Here is a 14,514-nt window from a genome sequence, read left to right on the forward strand (position 1 = left end):
CTGTTGGAAGCTCTTGAAGTAGAGCAGGTCACCTACTAATTGGAAGGTTGGTGGTTCAATTCCTGGCTCTCCCAGTCTGCTTGCCAAATATCCTTAAGCAAGATACTAAGCACAAGTTGCTCTCAAATACATCCATTGAAGTGTGAATGTTAGATAGAAAGCTCTTTGATAGAAGAAAGAAGTCCATTTGATTTTGGGTGAAGTTGGAGAAAGTCCTTGTTCCATCCACTCTCTGCAATGTTCCACTAAACTCTTGCAGCAAACCAACCCTAGTGGAAAGCCTCACCTTTACACCTCCAAACATACATTTCCATGACACTCATGCCCATGATAAGTGTATGTAATTTGACCTAATACAGTTCTCAAAAAGACTGCTTTACCACTCTTCACATTTAAAAAATGTTTTAATAACACATCTAACAACTAATGTCATCCCACTAACACCACACCACTAAGACAAGATACTAAGTGTCAGTCAAGTAAATCAGCTCTAATCGCTAGTGCCTGAGGTTTAAACCCTTCGGTCTCTGTGGATGGTAGCATGATCCACCAGTGTTAGTTTAGCACTGTCAGGTTAACACTGCCACCACGCCACACCTCCTTAGTCCAAAGACATGTATGTTAGCTTAACTGATGATTTCAATGTGGCTGTGTGGAAGTGAGATAGATGAACACTTGGCAACAAGTAAGACTAGAAAATAGCTATGTAAATACCTGCTGTGGTTTCAAAATAAGACATTACTGAATTGCATCTCACTCCCAGACTCCATGAAGTTCTGATGGACCTGCAGCATGAGCAGCTGCAGCAACTCACAGACTGGTTGGATGTGACAGAAGCACGTATTAAGAAGATGGGGGCTCAGGCACTGGGACCTGACCTGGAGGACATCAAGCGCCGAGTAGAAGAACACAAGGTGGGCGTGTACTAGGCTGATCCTTGTTTTTGAAAGATTGCTTTACTAATCCAGCCATGTTGTTCCCTTTTTCCTTATAATGTTACACAACAAGTTGTCATTCGCAGTTAAAGTGATTAAAACATTCCTTACAGTCTTGCCATTAAGCTTTTGATTTCAAAAAGAATAAAAAAAGGGTGGCTCCAATCCAGCATCTACAGATCTTAGTTTAAAATAAAACTTTGTAGATAATCAAAATCAAACTTGCTGATTACACAATCGTCTTTAAAGTGTGTCGGCATGTTTAGGGAAACCTCCCTGAATGTATCAGGGATATAGACTCATGCACATTCGCTTTTTGTCTCCCTGGTCATGCCCTGTGTCTGTCTCGTCTCTCTGTGTCCTGTCTCTGTGATTATTTGTTTTCCCTGTCTGGTCTAGTGAATACATCTTTAGTCCTGCTCCCAGTATTTATCTGTTTCATCCTTTTGTCTCCTCAGTCAGTCGTGTCTCCATGTCTGTTTATGTCCGCTCCCTCTGTCAAGTTCACGTGTCTTATCTGGCTCTCAGCGTGTGCATTACATACTGTTTTATTTTGATAGTCCTCTGTCTCATGTGGGTCATGTTCAGTTGTGCTTCCTGTGTCTTGTCTGTCAGATTCTGTTCAGCTGTGCTGTGGCAGGTGTGTCCACTCTGCTCGAATCTCCTCCTATGTACATATTATCTGCATCTCCCTCGCTTCTTTGTTGCATCTTTCCTCATGGTGTGTGAACATCTGTCCATCTGTTTACCCATCAATCTGTTCCTACCCAGCTCCGTTGTTGTTTTTGTTGCCTGAACATGAACATTGAAAACATTTGCATTCATCTTGCTAAATTTAATTACCCCACTGCCTTACTGCATTACCAGCACTGGAACCATAAAACTCACAAAAAGAGTTGTTGCCATATCTACTAAAAGTTAGATTTTTGAAACACATGGCCTAATTTTAGTCATTCATAAGGTAAAGAAATATAAAATCTCTATAATAAAGTTATTCCAGAGCTGGAATGACCTGTGTGTACACATTAACCACTCTTTTGAAGTCTATGAGGAATAATCTTCTGTGTGAATCATACAGCAGTAAGAGTGTGTTTTTTCATACATTTCCTTTACTTAATTTATGTTGAAGCCTCTCATTTCCACTCCTTGTAGCTTATGAGGACAGCAGTAAATCCATAGCAGAACCTTCATGGAGAATCATGGCCTCATACTTGGAGGTACTAACTTTTATCCCTGCCGCTTCACACCTGGCTGCAAAATGGCCTGGTGGAAGCTGGAGATCACTGAAGCCAAGAGGTGACCAGAAAAAGCAAAAACCCTGCAGTGATCTTGAGCCCACTGAATCTTACCACCAAAGCATAGCTCCTAGACCAGGGGTGGGCAATCTCAGTCCACGAGGCCGGTGTCCTGCAGGTTTTAGATCTCACCTTGGGTCAACACATCTGAATCACATGATTAGTTTGTTACCAGGCCTCTGGAGAACTTCAGGACATGTTGAGGAGCTAATTTAGCCATTTAAATCAGCTGTGTTGGTTCGAGGACACATCTAAAACCTGCAGGGACACCGGCCCTCCTGGACTGAGATTGCCCACCTCTGTCCTAGACCGAGTGGTTTCAATAAACTACCACGAAGATAGAAAAATAGAGGAATCATGTTACCTTCACCCAGACTAGGTTATAGGGACTCCACCCTAAAGTCAGACCAGGGGACGGGCATTTGGTGAAGTAGTGCTTGAAGTAAGAGGAAGAGGTCAACGTAGTCGTGATCCAAGACGTCAGCTGACGTCAGAAGAGGGAGGTAGTGCTCTGCACACATGGACTGGAGTGTGATGACCTCTACTGGGGACATAGTGAGGTGGCTGTTGGAACATTTGAAGATCTCCTCAATCCCAGGGTCACACCTTCCATATAGGAAGCAGAATGTGGAGATGAGGGAGACAACTCACCCATTATAAGGTCAAAGGCCACTGAGACAGTTTAAAAAAACTACTTGATAGTACTTCTCCTTGGGAGGAGGAGATTCACCCTGAGTTCCTTAACCTGTTCAACCACAATGCCCCCTGTACTGGGGGAAGAGGAGGAGCTGTGCTGGTTTGTGCTTCCACAGAAAAGTCAGCAAAACGCTCACAAATCCATATCCATGACCACCAAACACAGCTAAAACATCAAACATCTAAACAGCAGGTAAAAAAGATCCTGCAAAAAGGTGTAAACACGAAGTACGGATTCCCCCGTTCACCCAACAGCATGTGCACAGACAGCGTCTCTGCTGAAAGCACAGATCTACAGATTTCAAAACTGCAAGTTTGGCCTTCGTTTGCTGGTCCAGTAAATTTTGTTTAGAGCGTGACAAAATTACACTTCGCATTTTGCTATATGCTATATAGAGGTTAGGGGTTATATGTTACTTTGACACAATGGTATCTGCTGTGATGTTTACTTTGTTGTGATGTTTATTTTGATACCAAGGTGGTTTACACAGAGTTTGTAATCATTCCTTTTTGGCGCGTCATTTTCAAGCATACAGACCCTGAAATGTAAAAGTTCAGGGTCTGGATGTTATGGGGCTGTCTTGGTTGAGCAACATCTCTGCAACACTTTGTGAAAGTCAAGATTGATAAACTGGGGTGGTGGTTTCAAGTAAGCAACTCAAGTGTGTGCTCCACCACACACAAGGTGGTGTACTACATATCAAACAGTTATTCAGTCGTTGTGTGATTGAACTTTCTGAAAGACTTCCTGCTTTAATTCAAGACAGTTTCTAAAAAATGTACATTGCCTGGCAATTACAGCCATCCTGCACATGATCGGTTTTGCTAGCATTTGACTGAATTTGAGCTGCAAGTGTAGCTGTGCACACTTCAGAATCCATTCCACTACTATCAGCTCTCACATCATCTCTGAACATTTCCACTCACAGACTTACAGGCCCATCCCCTAAAATTGCTCCAACATGTTTGGCAGCATGTGGTATCTTCATGATTTCTCTCCAGCCCGTAGTTTTCTCTTCACATTATTCTTTTGCAGGTTAATCTTGAATTTAATCTGTGATTAAACCATCAGCATTTTGGGAATTCCTTATACTGATGGGTGCCAATGTGTGCTAAAGCTCCTGCAGGAGGACCTGGAACTTGAGCAGGTGAGGGTGAACTCTCTGACCCACATGGTGGTGGTGGTAGATGAGAACAGTGGAGACAGCACCACTGCTGCCTTGGAGAACAAACTTCAGGCAAGTACACACACACACACACACACACACACACACAGCACATATTTTTGCTGATCACACAGATTAGCAAGAGATTTTATTGACGGGCTAATTTTCTGTCTAAATGTTTTTTGAGTTCTCTTTTTGTCTCCAGCAAAACGTGGGCTTTTTGTTTCTAATGGAAAATACATTGAGCTTGTTTTGTCTTTGCAGTTGTGCAGTAATTAGCTGCAGTAAGACATTGTTGCTGTATGTGTGTTTATCTTAACTTTTTGCTAAATTAATTTACTTGTCATCATCACACAAACTCCAGTTCTTTGTCTTTGTGATTAATTATCCATCCTTCTCTTAGCCTTTGATGTGTACTTGTTTGTTCCCACTGTTAACTCACAAAATCTGCAATAATTAAAGTAGAATTCCTAATGCTCCAGAAAAATTGAGGGAAACACAAGTGCTACAAACTGCAGTTTGACTGGTTAGCCTAAGGTTAGCCCCAAAATTGAGTCAAGCCCTTCAAGGGTAATGTGTTAAAATGTTATGCCATCTATAATTTGGAGAGACCATGAAACTTATTTTTCATCACTTGAAAAAGAAACAAGAGAACGGAAAATTAATCCGCTGGCAATAACGAGAGTCGGTTTTCTATGGTTTGGACAAAAATCTGACGGTAGAAACAGACTGACTGTGGGCACATCCATGAGAGCTGGTAAAAGCAAGAAGGATTACAGATAAAGAGAAAATCAAATCTGGAGCCCATTGTAACATATTTTATTTATGGATGAGATAAGCACAACAGTGCAAACTACAGCTTGAATCAGAGGTAAAGGCTGCTGTGAACCAAAGAAAATTAGGACACTTACATAAAAGGATGCATTAAAAACGTCCTTCACAAAACACAAATTTGAGAGGTGATCGATAACATAGTAGGCTGCATTGTATAAAAGGCATGATGACCTGAAAATGAAGCGCTGGCAAACCAACCTCACATAATGGTGTTTGACAAAGAGCAGAAAACTGCAGATTCCAGGTGTAACATCAGAGGTCTCTGTCCAGAAGAGGGTAAACCTCAGGAATAGTTTCTCCAACTCTAAGGACTCAAAAGCTTGAGGATACACATATCACGCTCTAGGGGACTGAGTGGGATCTATATGGGTGTCTGTGTTTATTTCGTTTGTGCAGGTGCTTGGTGACCGCTGGGCAGCGATTTGTAGATGGACAGAAGAACGCTGGATTGTGCTGCAGGAGACTCTGCTGAAATGGCAGCACTTCACCAATGAACAGGTATGACTGTCTAAGGTAGGATCACAGATAAGATTGCTGATGTATTGAGAAACCCGAATGTGTCTATGCATGTGAGGGTTCTTCACCTGTCTAGAACAGATTGGATAAATGCTTCTCGTATACACTTATTGTCTACATTTTATCTATATATGTTCAACTTGCTCATTAACACAAATGCACAGATCAGGCATAATATTATGAATAAGTGATGAACCATGATTATCTCTTCGGAAAGAATTTTGAAAAAGTGTGTAAGTGTACGGATTTAAACGACCAAACTGTGATGGCTTGACTGGTTCAGAGTATCTCTAAAACTGCAGAGACATAGAAGCCAGGAGAATAAATCGGCTGTTCTCCACTGAACAATCTGAGGTGTACTCTCAGTAGCAGGCAAACAATAAATGACCAGCCCACCAAGGGTGAAGACAGAGAAGGATGCAGCACATAAGAAAATGCTCATTGGCTACCTCCCCTAACCTCGCCTAGTAACCATCACAGTGGAATAAATCCAAGAAAGAGTCTCACGCATGAAGAGTTGGACAACACCAGGCTCTGACATGATTCACAGTTACTAGCTAAACAAGCTGACAGCACTCTAGCTGCTAATGAATGACCTGCACATGGAATGGCTAACCAAAGATTAGACTGATCCCCAGATTCCCAGAAGAGGCTGGTCCCAACCAATAACCTGCCTCAGCGCCACGTGGAAGCTCCTGTCAGGCATCATGGCTAAGATGGACAGACATATGGCTCAACACATGAGTGGGTCACACAAAGGAATTGTCAGAAATACCAGCTACTGTTAGATACAGTCACTCAAGACCAGAGATGGGCAGTAACGCGTTACTGTAATCCGATTACTTTTTTCAAGTAACGAGTAAAGTAAGGGATTACTATTGCAAAAACGGTAATTAGATTACTGTTACTTTCCCGTAGGAACGCTGCATTACTGCGTTACTAAAACCGTGATTTTTTGCGAGAATGTCTCACGACAGTGACGTAAGCGAGTGCGCCGTTAGTGACAACAGCTGTGTGCAGATCAACAATGGATCATATATCGAGTGCGGAGAGAGTATGAGCGTGCAGCGTTTAAAGCGTGGAAGTACTGACCTTACTTTGAGTTTAGCGTCCGCTGTGCGTGGGAAGAAAAAACGAAAACGAAAACGAAAAAACCCCTAAACTTCCGAGCAAGCACCGAGTAGCTACGAGGTAATGGGAAACTCACAGAGAAACTCCTTCCACTGACCGCTGCGGCACACCTGCACCAGGACAAACCTCCGCCTGCCCCACTCCTGATTTATTTTCTGCTGTGTTTTACTTGCATCTATTTGAAAGACTGAGTGTAAACACAAAAAATATTTTATTTTATGAGCTGGAATGTGCAGAAAATAGGTTTAAATGTTAAACTAATTTATTCAAGTCAGAGAATGTTGCATATAATTAAATGTTTGCTTGATGCATAAAGTTAAAAGATTAAAACTAATAAAACAAGTTTTAAAAAGAGACTTTTCCATTTGATTACATTTTGTATGATGGATTATGCAGAAAAAGTAGAATTGGGCTGAAAGATCTATCACTTTATCACCTCTTCAGGTTGTAAATCGTGAAACTGAAGCAACTAAGTAACTAAGTAATTAATTATTTTTGAAAATAAGTAATCAGTAAAGTAACGGGATTACTTTTTTGGGGAAGTAATCAGTAATTAGTTACTGGTTACTTTTACAAGTAACTTGACCAACACTGCTCAAGACTGTAAGATGAGATTGACCAACCTGAAGGTGCTTTATATTATAAAGTAGAGACTCTAAAACTACATGATCCTATTACCAAGGAGATGGACTGTCCCTGTATGTTCTGCATAGGCCTAATCAGCATCTATGCCCTGCCAGTCGTCAGGTACAGTGCTAGGATAATAAACTTGCCAGAAGAGGAGATAGAAGCCGCTGACATCAAGATAAGAAAGCTCCTTACCATGCATGGAGGGTTTCAACCTAAATTCAACACCCTGAGACTGTATGCTAAGCAGAAGGAAGGAAGGAGGCCAAGGAATAGTGAGTTTTAGAAATGCAATCCAGGAAACAACAGAGATCCACGAGCACATCAGGAAGATGACCACGACTTATCATGGATGCATGTACGTGTAGTACACAGGAACGGTACAGAAAATAAGTATTTTAAAGGCTCTGGAAAGAAAAAGATGAGAGATGTATCTAAAGACCTCAGAACAACTGTCAAGACAGTAGTGAAGGACTTAGCCAAGTGGTGAATTCCTTTTGAAAAAATCCACTTCACACCTTTAAGCCACACTAAAGTCTGCTAAGGACAACCTGGAGCAAAATCATCCATACTGGAAGCTGTTTGGTCAGATCATACGCAGCTGTGGTTCTTTGGCTTTATGTTTGGTGAAAGAAGGCTGAGGCTTACAAACCAAAGAACATCTAATAATGGAACTTGGTGGTAGGAGTATTATGTTGTGGGGATGGGTCTGATGTCTGGAACTGGGAAACTTGTCAAGATGGAAGGATTAACCCTCAGGGGACAAAAATGTATATAAGTGTATATAAGTATAAATTATCAATCAATACACCTGAGTTTTACTTAAGACTAACACATTACCACAAATTGACCCTTCATTTTACAATTTAGGGGCACCAGACCTTGTTTACATAAAGTATCGTCTGTTTTTGAGCGAAAATAAAACGAGACAATAAAATATTTAAATGTTTAGATTATTTTGACTGTCTGAATAACCACAGAGTGCTGTATGTTGAACTTTAGTGAGAATGTTTTTTTTAATCATTTATAAATTTAAATGGCAGCACATAATCACAGCTGTTGTCTTCAGGGGTCAAAATGTCCCCATCTGCTTTGATTGATACTTAATTAATATGAAGTAGATTTTCCCCCACTTTTAATTAAAACTTAATTCAAACATTTTGACACTATTTCTTTATTTCATTTCAAATTTATATCTGATAAAACCTTATTTATACAAAATGATTCTTTGTTTTTGGGTAAAAAAATAAATGAAATCATCAGTTATCGTGAGGATCGTTTCACAACCAGAGTCGGCTGCTTTAACAGATGATCACAGACGGGTTTATGTCAAAGTTAATTTAGGAAGCTGTTTTTAAACTACTTCAAGTTTTTTACTGGCATCAAATAATCACATCTGTGGTCCTCTGGGCTCAAAAATGACCCCGTTTGCTTTGAAGCAACAAGTATAAAATATCATCCATCTCTGTGTTTCAAGGTTTTATTCAACTTTATTCCAACTCATTGCCTGACAGTTTTCTATATTTTGGCATGGTAGGAGGGCATGAGTCTGAGTGAAGGCAAACTTTCATGAGGACAAAGGCGTGTCCATATTTGACCCAAGTGCAGGAGGAAGCTCAGGTTTATTCCTCTGCACTGGTCCCATCATGGACAGCATTCTTTCTGCAGTTGCAGGCCAAGGGGCATATACAGTAAACAAGCTGTTACAGGTGATTGTTTTCTTTTGGAAACCTGCAATGTTAGGGACAACTCGTGTCCTGACTGCAGGACAGACGGTTTGCCATCGCACACGAGCATGTTCCATGTACAGCTGGACCTGCATCACATGCTGCCCATGTTTTTGTCTCAAAGTTCCCTGGTTTACTTGGATGTTCTGTTGGACAGAGTCCTCTGAAGGGGACTTGGTGCTCATACAGTCACATCAGTACCAGGATCTTACATCACAGCAGGAGGAACACCCACTTGTGTTTCAAGTCAAGTCAACACCAACACACATCATACACCTCACAGGAGCACGTTTGTGTCATGAACGACGATCATCTATTGTGTCTTTATCAAGAAATTATGTCCTTTTTGTGCTTCTATGATTAATCTTGTGTCAGCATGAAAACTTCTCTACCAGACTCAGGATGTCATAAACTGGCCGTAGCGACTCTACTGGATGCACGGCAGTAAGAATCAACACACCCACATATGCCTACAGCTGCATTCGGTCCATTTTTCTTCCTCTCTTGTTGTCCCTCCTTGTTCATCATTGAGTTGGCTGTAGAGCAGGTCATCTGCTAATTGGATGGTTGTTGGTTCAATCTCTGTGTGCTCTAGTCTGGAGTTCTTACCAAGGTGTCCTTGGGCAAGTTACTGAACCCCAACTTGGTCTCTGATGCATCCATTGGCATGTGAACGTTAAAAAGCAGAATACAAGCAGAATACACTGTGTATAATGCTTTCAGTACTCGAGTAGAAAAGCCACTGAAGGAGTATGGGACCTGGCACATGTGCTTGGACTGTGGTAGATCATCTTTCTCTGAGGCACATGAGAGAGTCAGGCATCGTCTGTCACTGGGAAGGTTAGAAGACCAGATCAGTGTTTCCTCACGTTACTGCAAATATTCCTCTGTCTCAGCTGACTCCTCTTTCCTGCTTGATCTTCATCATAATTGAAATGGATGATGTGTAGTCCTCTGACACATCTTCTATTACAGTTTCACATTCTGAAAATTCAAGAAACTTCAAGAAGCCCAGTCACTTTCTCTCCAAGCTCCTCAGACTACCATGTCCTGGATGCCTGAGAACCTACTTGAACATAGTTCAGATTCTTCATCACTTTTCTTCACTTCATAGCCTTCTTCCACTTCTGCAGGTGGCTGATGTGCTTTTTCAGAGAAAGGGTAACATGTGCTCTAAATATTGGCAATATTTCTTTATCTTCTAACCCTGGATCGTCCTGAACATTGATTCTTCCTCATGATACTAGAGGACAATATGTGCTTTGTTCTACTGGTCATTTCTTTCCACGACATGGTAAAAAAAAAATTAGCACACAAGCCTCGAGCGCAATGGAGGCCTGTGAGCTACTTTGTGTGTATGCATTATTGTGGGGTCTACCTTACAATATGAAGCACCTTGATGTGACTGTTGTTGTGATTTGATGCTGTATAAATAACATTGAATGTAGAGCACCTGCCTCCTCATTGTGCTGCCTGTTGTTGTTGTTGTTGTTGTTGTTGTTGTTGTTGTGACCTTTGCTTGACCATCTCTTTTGTTTTCCTTTTTCATCTTTCTCTCCTACCAGTGTTATCTTCTTTTCAATTTTTCTCACCTGTCGGCCCATTTCATCCTTTTTTGGCATCTAACTTCCCTCCTTCCTTTTCCCTCCTATTTTCTTATTCAGTTTTCCATCTTTAACTTGTTATTTTGTTTTCTGTCAGTCTCCTTACTTTCCACTGGTTTCTTCTTCTTTTATTTAGTGTTTCCTATATGTCCCTTTATTTACCCCTCCTGATCTTGGTTCTGTGAGAGGTTTCTTCCTGTTAAAAGGGAATATTTCCCTCCCTTTCTCACAAAGCGCTTGCTCATAGGAGATCATCTGATTGTTGGTTTTCTCTGTATTGTTGTAGGGTTTACCTTACACTATTCATATACAGTCACCTTTGAGGTGGTTTGGTACTATAGAAATAAAATTGAATTAAATTGAATTTCATTTATCTTTCCATTTCTACACATTTTCTCTACTCCTTTCTTGTCAAACTCTTTTCTGTCTTCTTGTTTTCTTACAGTGTTTATTTGACTCCTGGTTAACTCAGAAGGAGGACATGGTTGGGTCCATTAAGACAACCAACCTGAAGGACCAGACAGAGATGGTGGCCTGTTTGCACCATCTTACTGTGAGTATGCCTATACCGGAGCTGCTGTACCTTTTTGTAAAGAACAGAAAATGTTCCTTAAAAAACTCTGCACCAGTTACATGAGTGACATGCCAGGTAGGCTTAGATCTCTGCAACTTTTGTTGTGTGTATGTGTCTGTTCCGTAAGACTTTGAAAGCAGACCTTGATGTTAAGCGCCCCACCATGGACAAATTATGCTCAATGAGCCAGGATCTGCTGTCCAGTGTGAAGAACAGAGAGGTGGCCAGCAAACTAGAGGCCAGACTGGATAGCTTTGCCCAGCGCTGGGAGCAACTAGTCCAGATCCTAGAGATGAGTATCACCCAGGTACAGTGAGTGCTGAGTTGTCTTTTACTGTATGTAGAGTCATGTGAACATCATGGCAATTTTTTTTTTACATTGAGTCAGTATTTATTTAACAAAAGCTATGCCAATATGCAAAAACAGAGTGTGAAAAACCGACTGCACTCAGGTATGTGTTAACACTATGCTGAGAAGGAATGACATCAGCCGTCTCAGCAAATTCTCCCCAAGGTCAGACAGTGCAATGGTCAGAGAAACTGCAACAAACTCAAAAGGCTTCAGTTAGCAAGTTAGATATTAAATGGTAAATGTCCTGTATTTGTATAGCGCTTTGCATAGTCCCTAAGGACCCCAAAGTGCTTTACACGTTCAGTCATCCACCCATTCACACACACATTCACACACTGGTGATGGCAGCTACATTGTAGCCACAGCCGCTGTGGCTACACTGTAGCTGTCTTGATTAAAGTTCAAGACAGTCCAATGAGAACAGGAGTGAACAAGTATAACATGTTTAATTGTTGCCATGAGAAAGACTCTTCTCTCTAAAAGAGAAACTCATCTGTTGCGAGGATCGCTGAATCTAGTTTACTTGCTGATGGTAGCTGTGTTTCCACGCAAAGCGAAGATTGTAAGCAGCAGTAAAAGCAGTGCCAGCGGCAGCTTGTATCACATGCTGGTTTCTCATCAATTTACTGTGAAAGACAGGCTTTATCTACAATGAAGCTGCAGTTTACTGTGAGTACAAAACAAGCAGAGCTTTCAGTAACAACAACCAACTGTGATCAAAAGATGGCAGTAATGTAAAGGATGCATGCAAACTGGCAAAGCTCTGTTGCCTGTTTGCATGCATGTCTGAAATGAAAAGATCGTTTCACTTTTGGTGCATTTTATGCACATTTAAACAGATTTCACTGTTTAAAATAAATTCATGTGGCCTCATAATCATAGAACTTTGGTTTTCTCATCTGCACGAGATTTGTTAAGATTAAGAAAATGCCAACTGAAAACCACTTAATACACAATGTTTGCTTGTATGTACACGTACTTTTAAATGCACACATTAATTAGTGCTCAAGCTGGTTGCACAGATATCGATATTTCTCCCTCTCCTTCTTATTTTATTTATTTTTCCATTGAAAGAGATAACCAGCAGATTGACCTCTACATACACATACATACACTCTACATATGCTTCTTCTCACGTTGTCATTACAGTCTACTCTAAAGTCATAGTCTAAATTGCTGCTTAACTGCCTCCACAGCTGTCTGAGTGTGCACTCACCTACATACACACACACTCAGTCTAGAGCTCTTGTTGGAACCCACACTTATACCGCAAAACACTGTACTCATGACCTTGTATGATAGATGATGTCCAACCATCAGTTATCACCTGTCAAGAATGAGGATTTGTCATCTGTATAATTCAGCTCCTGATGTTAAACCGTCTGCCTGAGTGTATTATGCTCTCCCTTTAACATTCAGCTCTCGGCAGCTGTCAGTGCAGCCCAGCATTCTGAGCTAACCCACTCAGTAACTGCGACTGTAACCAAAGTGACAACAAGAGAGAAGATGTCAGCTGTCCGCCAGACCCGAGAATCACCACCTCCACAGAAGAAGAGACAAGTAGTTGTGGATTCTGAGCTCAGGAAAAGGTGTGTTTATGTTCCTACACTTGAAAACGTGAGCGTTGGAGCATTATTCATTTCAAGATGCCTTCTAACTTTTATTAAATGTTCAGATACATGCATCCCTTTTTACTCTCTTATCTCAGCAGGTAGGTGATGAAATATTGTGAATACTCATAGTATCTAGGTTTGGTGGTTATAATAGTAAGCAGCTTTAAACTGAACTTTTCCCAATAGTCAAGTAGAAGTTTCTGAAAATTCTCCTCGACCTTGTAGTAAGTAGAAAAGCAAGCTTAGACGTTTTGTAGTGGTAGTTTAACAGTGAACCTTTTTGGTCATTTTTGAGGCATTTTGTTAAATGTAAGTTAAAATAAAATTTAAGGGTTTTCTACAGCACTGAGTAATTCTCAGCTACAATGCGTGAGCACAGTCAGGTAAACATTACTTTGGATCCCAGGCAGGCGGGGCACGTAGCGTGCTGGTCCTTGTTGTACAAAGAGAAACCAAACCCCTGAGGACAGGGCAAAACAGAAGAGTTCTGCTTTGCTTGCTTTGGTTTGATATTCATATCAAAATGCAAAGCAAAAACACTGCACAAGAAGACTCGAATATAGTGCTCCGTGGGCAGCCGACGCACCAGCTGAGCAGTGGTGGCTAACACCAACTTTAAGCTAGCAAACAGAGCTAACTAGCAGTTGCTACCTAGCCCGACCTGGCAGAGGTGTTCTTAGCAAGGTGAAGAAGTTATGAAGAACACATACCCCCTTTGATCACAGGGGGTTTGTGTGCAGGTGCGACTATGAAGGGCATCAAAAAAGCCAAACACCATTACAAAAAGAAGGTAGAAGAACACTTCTCCAACTCCAACCCCCGACGCATGTGGCAAGGACTCCAGACCATTACAGACTACAGGACCACCAAACCCTCCCCCGCATCCTCTGATGTCTCCTTCCTCAACGAGCTCAACAACTTTTATGCTCGTTTTGAGCGAGGGAACCCCACAACCAAAGCAGACATGACGCCAGACCACCAACCTCTGACTCTCTCCCCCACCGATGTAGGAGCGGTGCTGAGCAGGATCAATGTCCACAAGGCTGCAGGTCCTGATGGCATCCCCGGGCGTGTTCTCAGAGCGTGTTCTGGGGAGCTTGCAGGAGTGCTCACAGACATATTCAATCTGTCCTTGGCCCACGCTGTGGTACCGGCCTGCTTCAAATCCACCTCCATCGTCCCGATACCCAAAAACTCCAACCCATCTTGCCTCAATGACTACCGCCCAGTAGCACTCACCCCCATCATCACTAAGTGCTTAGAGCAGCTGGTCCTAGCACACTTCAAATCCTGTCTCCCCCCCACCCTGGACCCCCACCAATTCGCATACCGCCAGAACAGGAGCACAGAGGATGCAGTCTCCATCGCACTGCACTCTGTCCTCTCACACCTGGACAACAACAACACCTACACCAGAATGCTGTTTATAGACTTCAGTTCAGCA

The 14,514-nt window shown here is 41.8% G+C and overlaps 1 protein-coding gene across 6 annotated transcripts in view; it reads left to right on the forward strand.

The window, feature by feature from the left end:
- The window catches only part of dmd (dystrophin), a 300,586-nt gene that overhangs the window by 125,789 nt on the left and 160,283 nt on the right, over nucleotides 1-14,514 (forward strand). For 5 of the 6 annotated variants that reach the window (XM_076880080.1, XM_076880082.1, XM_076880079.1 and 2 more), the window contains 7 exons: nucleotides 764-914; nucleotides 4,045-4,164; nucleotides 5,323-5,424; nucleotides 10,977-11,084; nucleotides 11,233-11,412; nucleotides 12,877-13,046; nucleotides 13,133-13,168. In XM_076880080.1, coding sequence (XP_076736195.1) covers nucleotides 764-914; nucleotides 4,045-4,164; nucleotides 5,323-5,424; nucleotides 10,977-11,084; nucleotides 11,233-11,412; nucleotides 12,877-13,046; nucleotides 13,133-13,168 — 867 coding nt within the window. The remainder of the gene's footprint in view (nucleotides 1-763; nucleotides 915-4,044; nucleotides 4,165-5,322; nucleotides 5,425-10,976; nucleotides 11,085-11,232; nucleotides 11,413-12,876; nucleotides 13,047-13,132; nucleotides 13,169-14,514) is intronic. The other variant, XM_014407672.4, reaches the window with a different exon arrangement.

The sequence above is a fragment of the Maylandia zebra genome, linkage group LG23, assembly GCF_041146795.1.
Source record: "Maylandia zebra isolate NMK-2024a linkage group LG23, Mzebra_GT3a, whole genome shotgun sequence".
NCBI classification, from domain to species: Eukaryota; Metazoa; Chordata; class Actinopteri; order Cichliformes; family Cichlidae; genus Maylandia; species Maylandia zebra.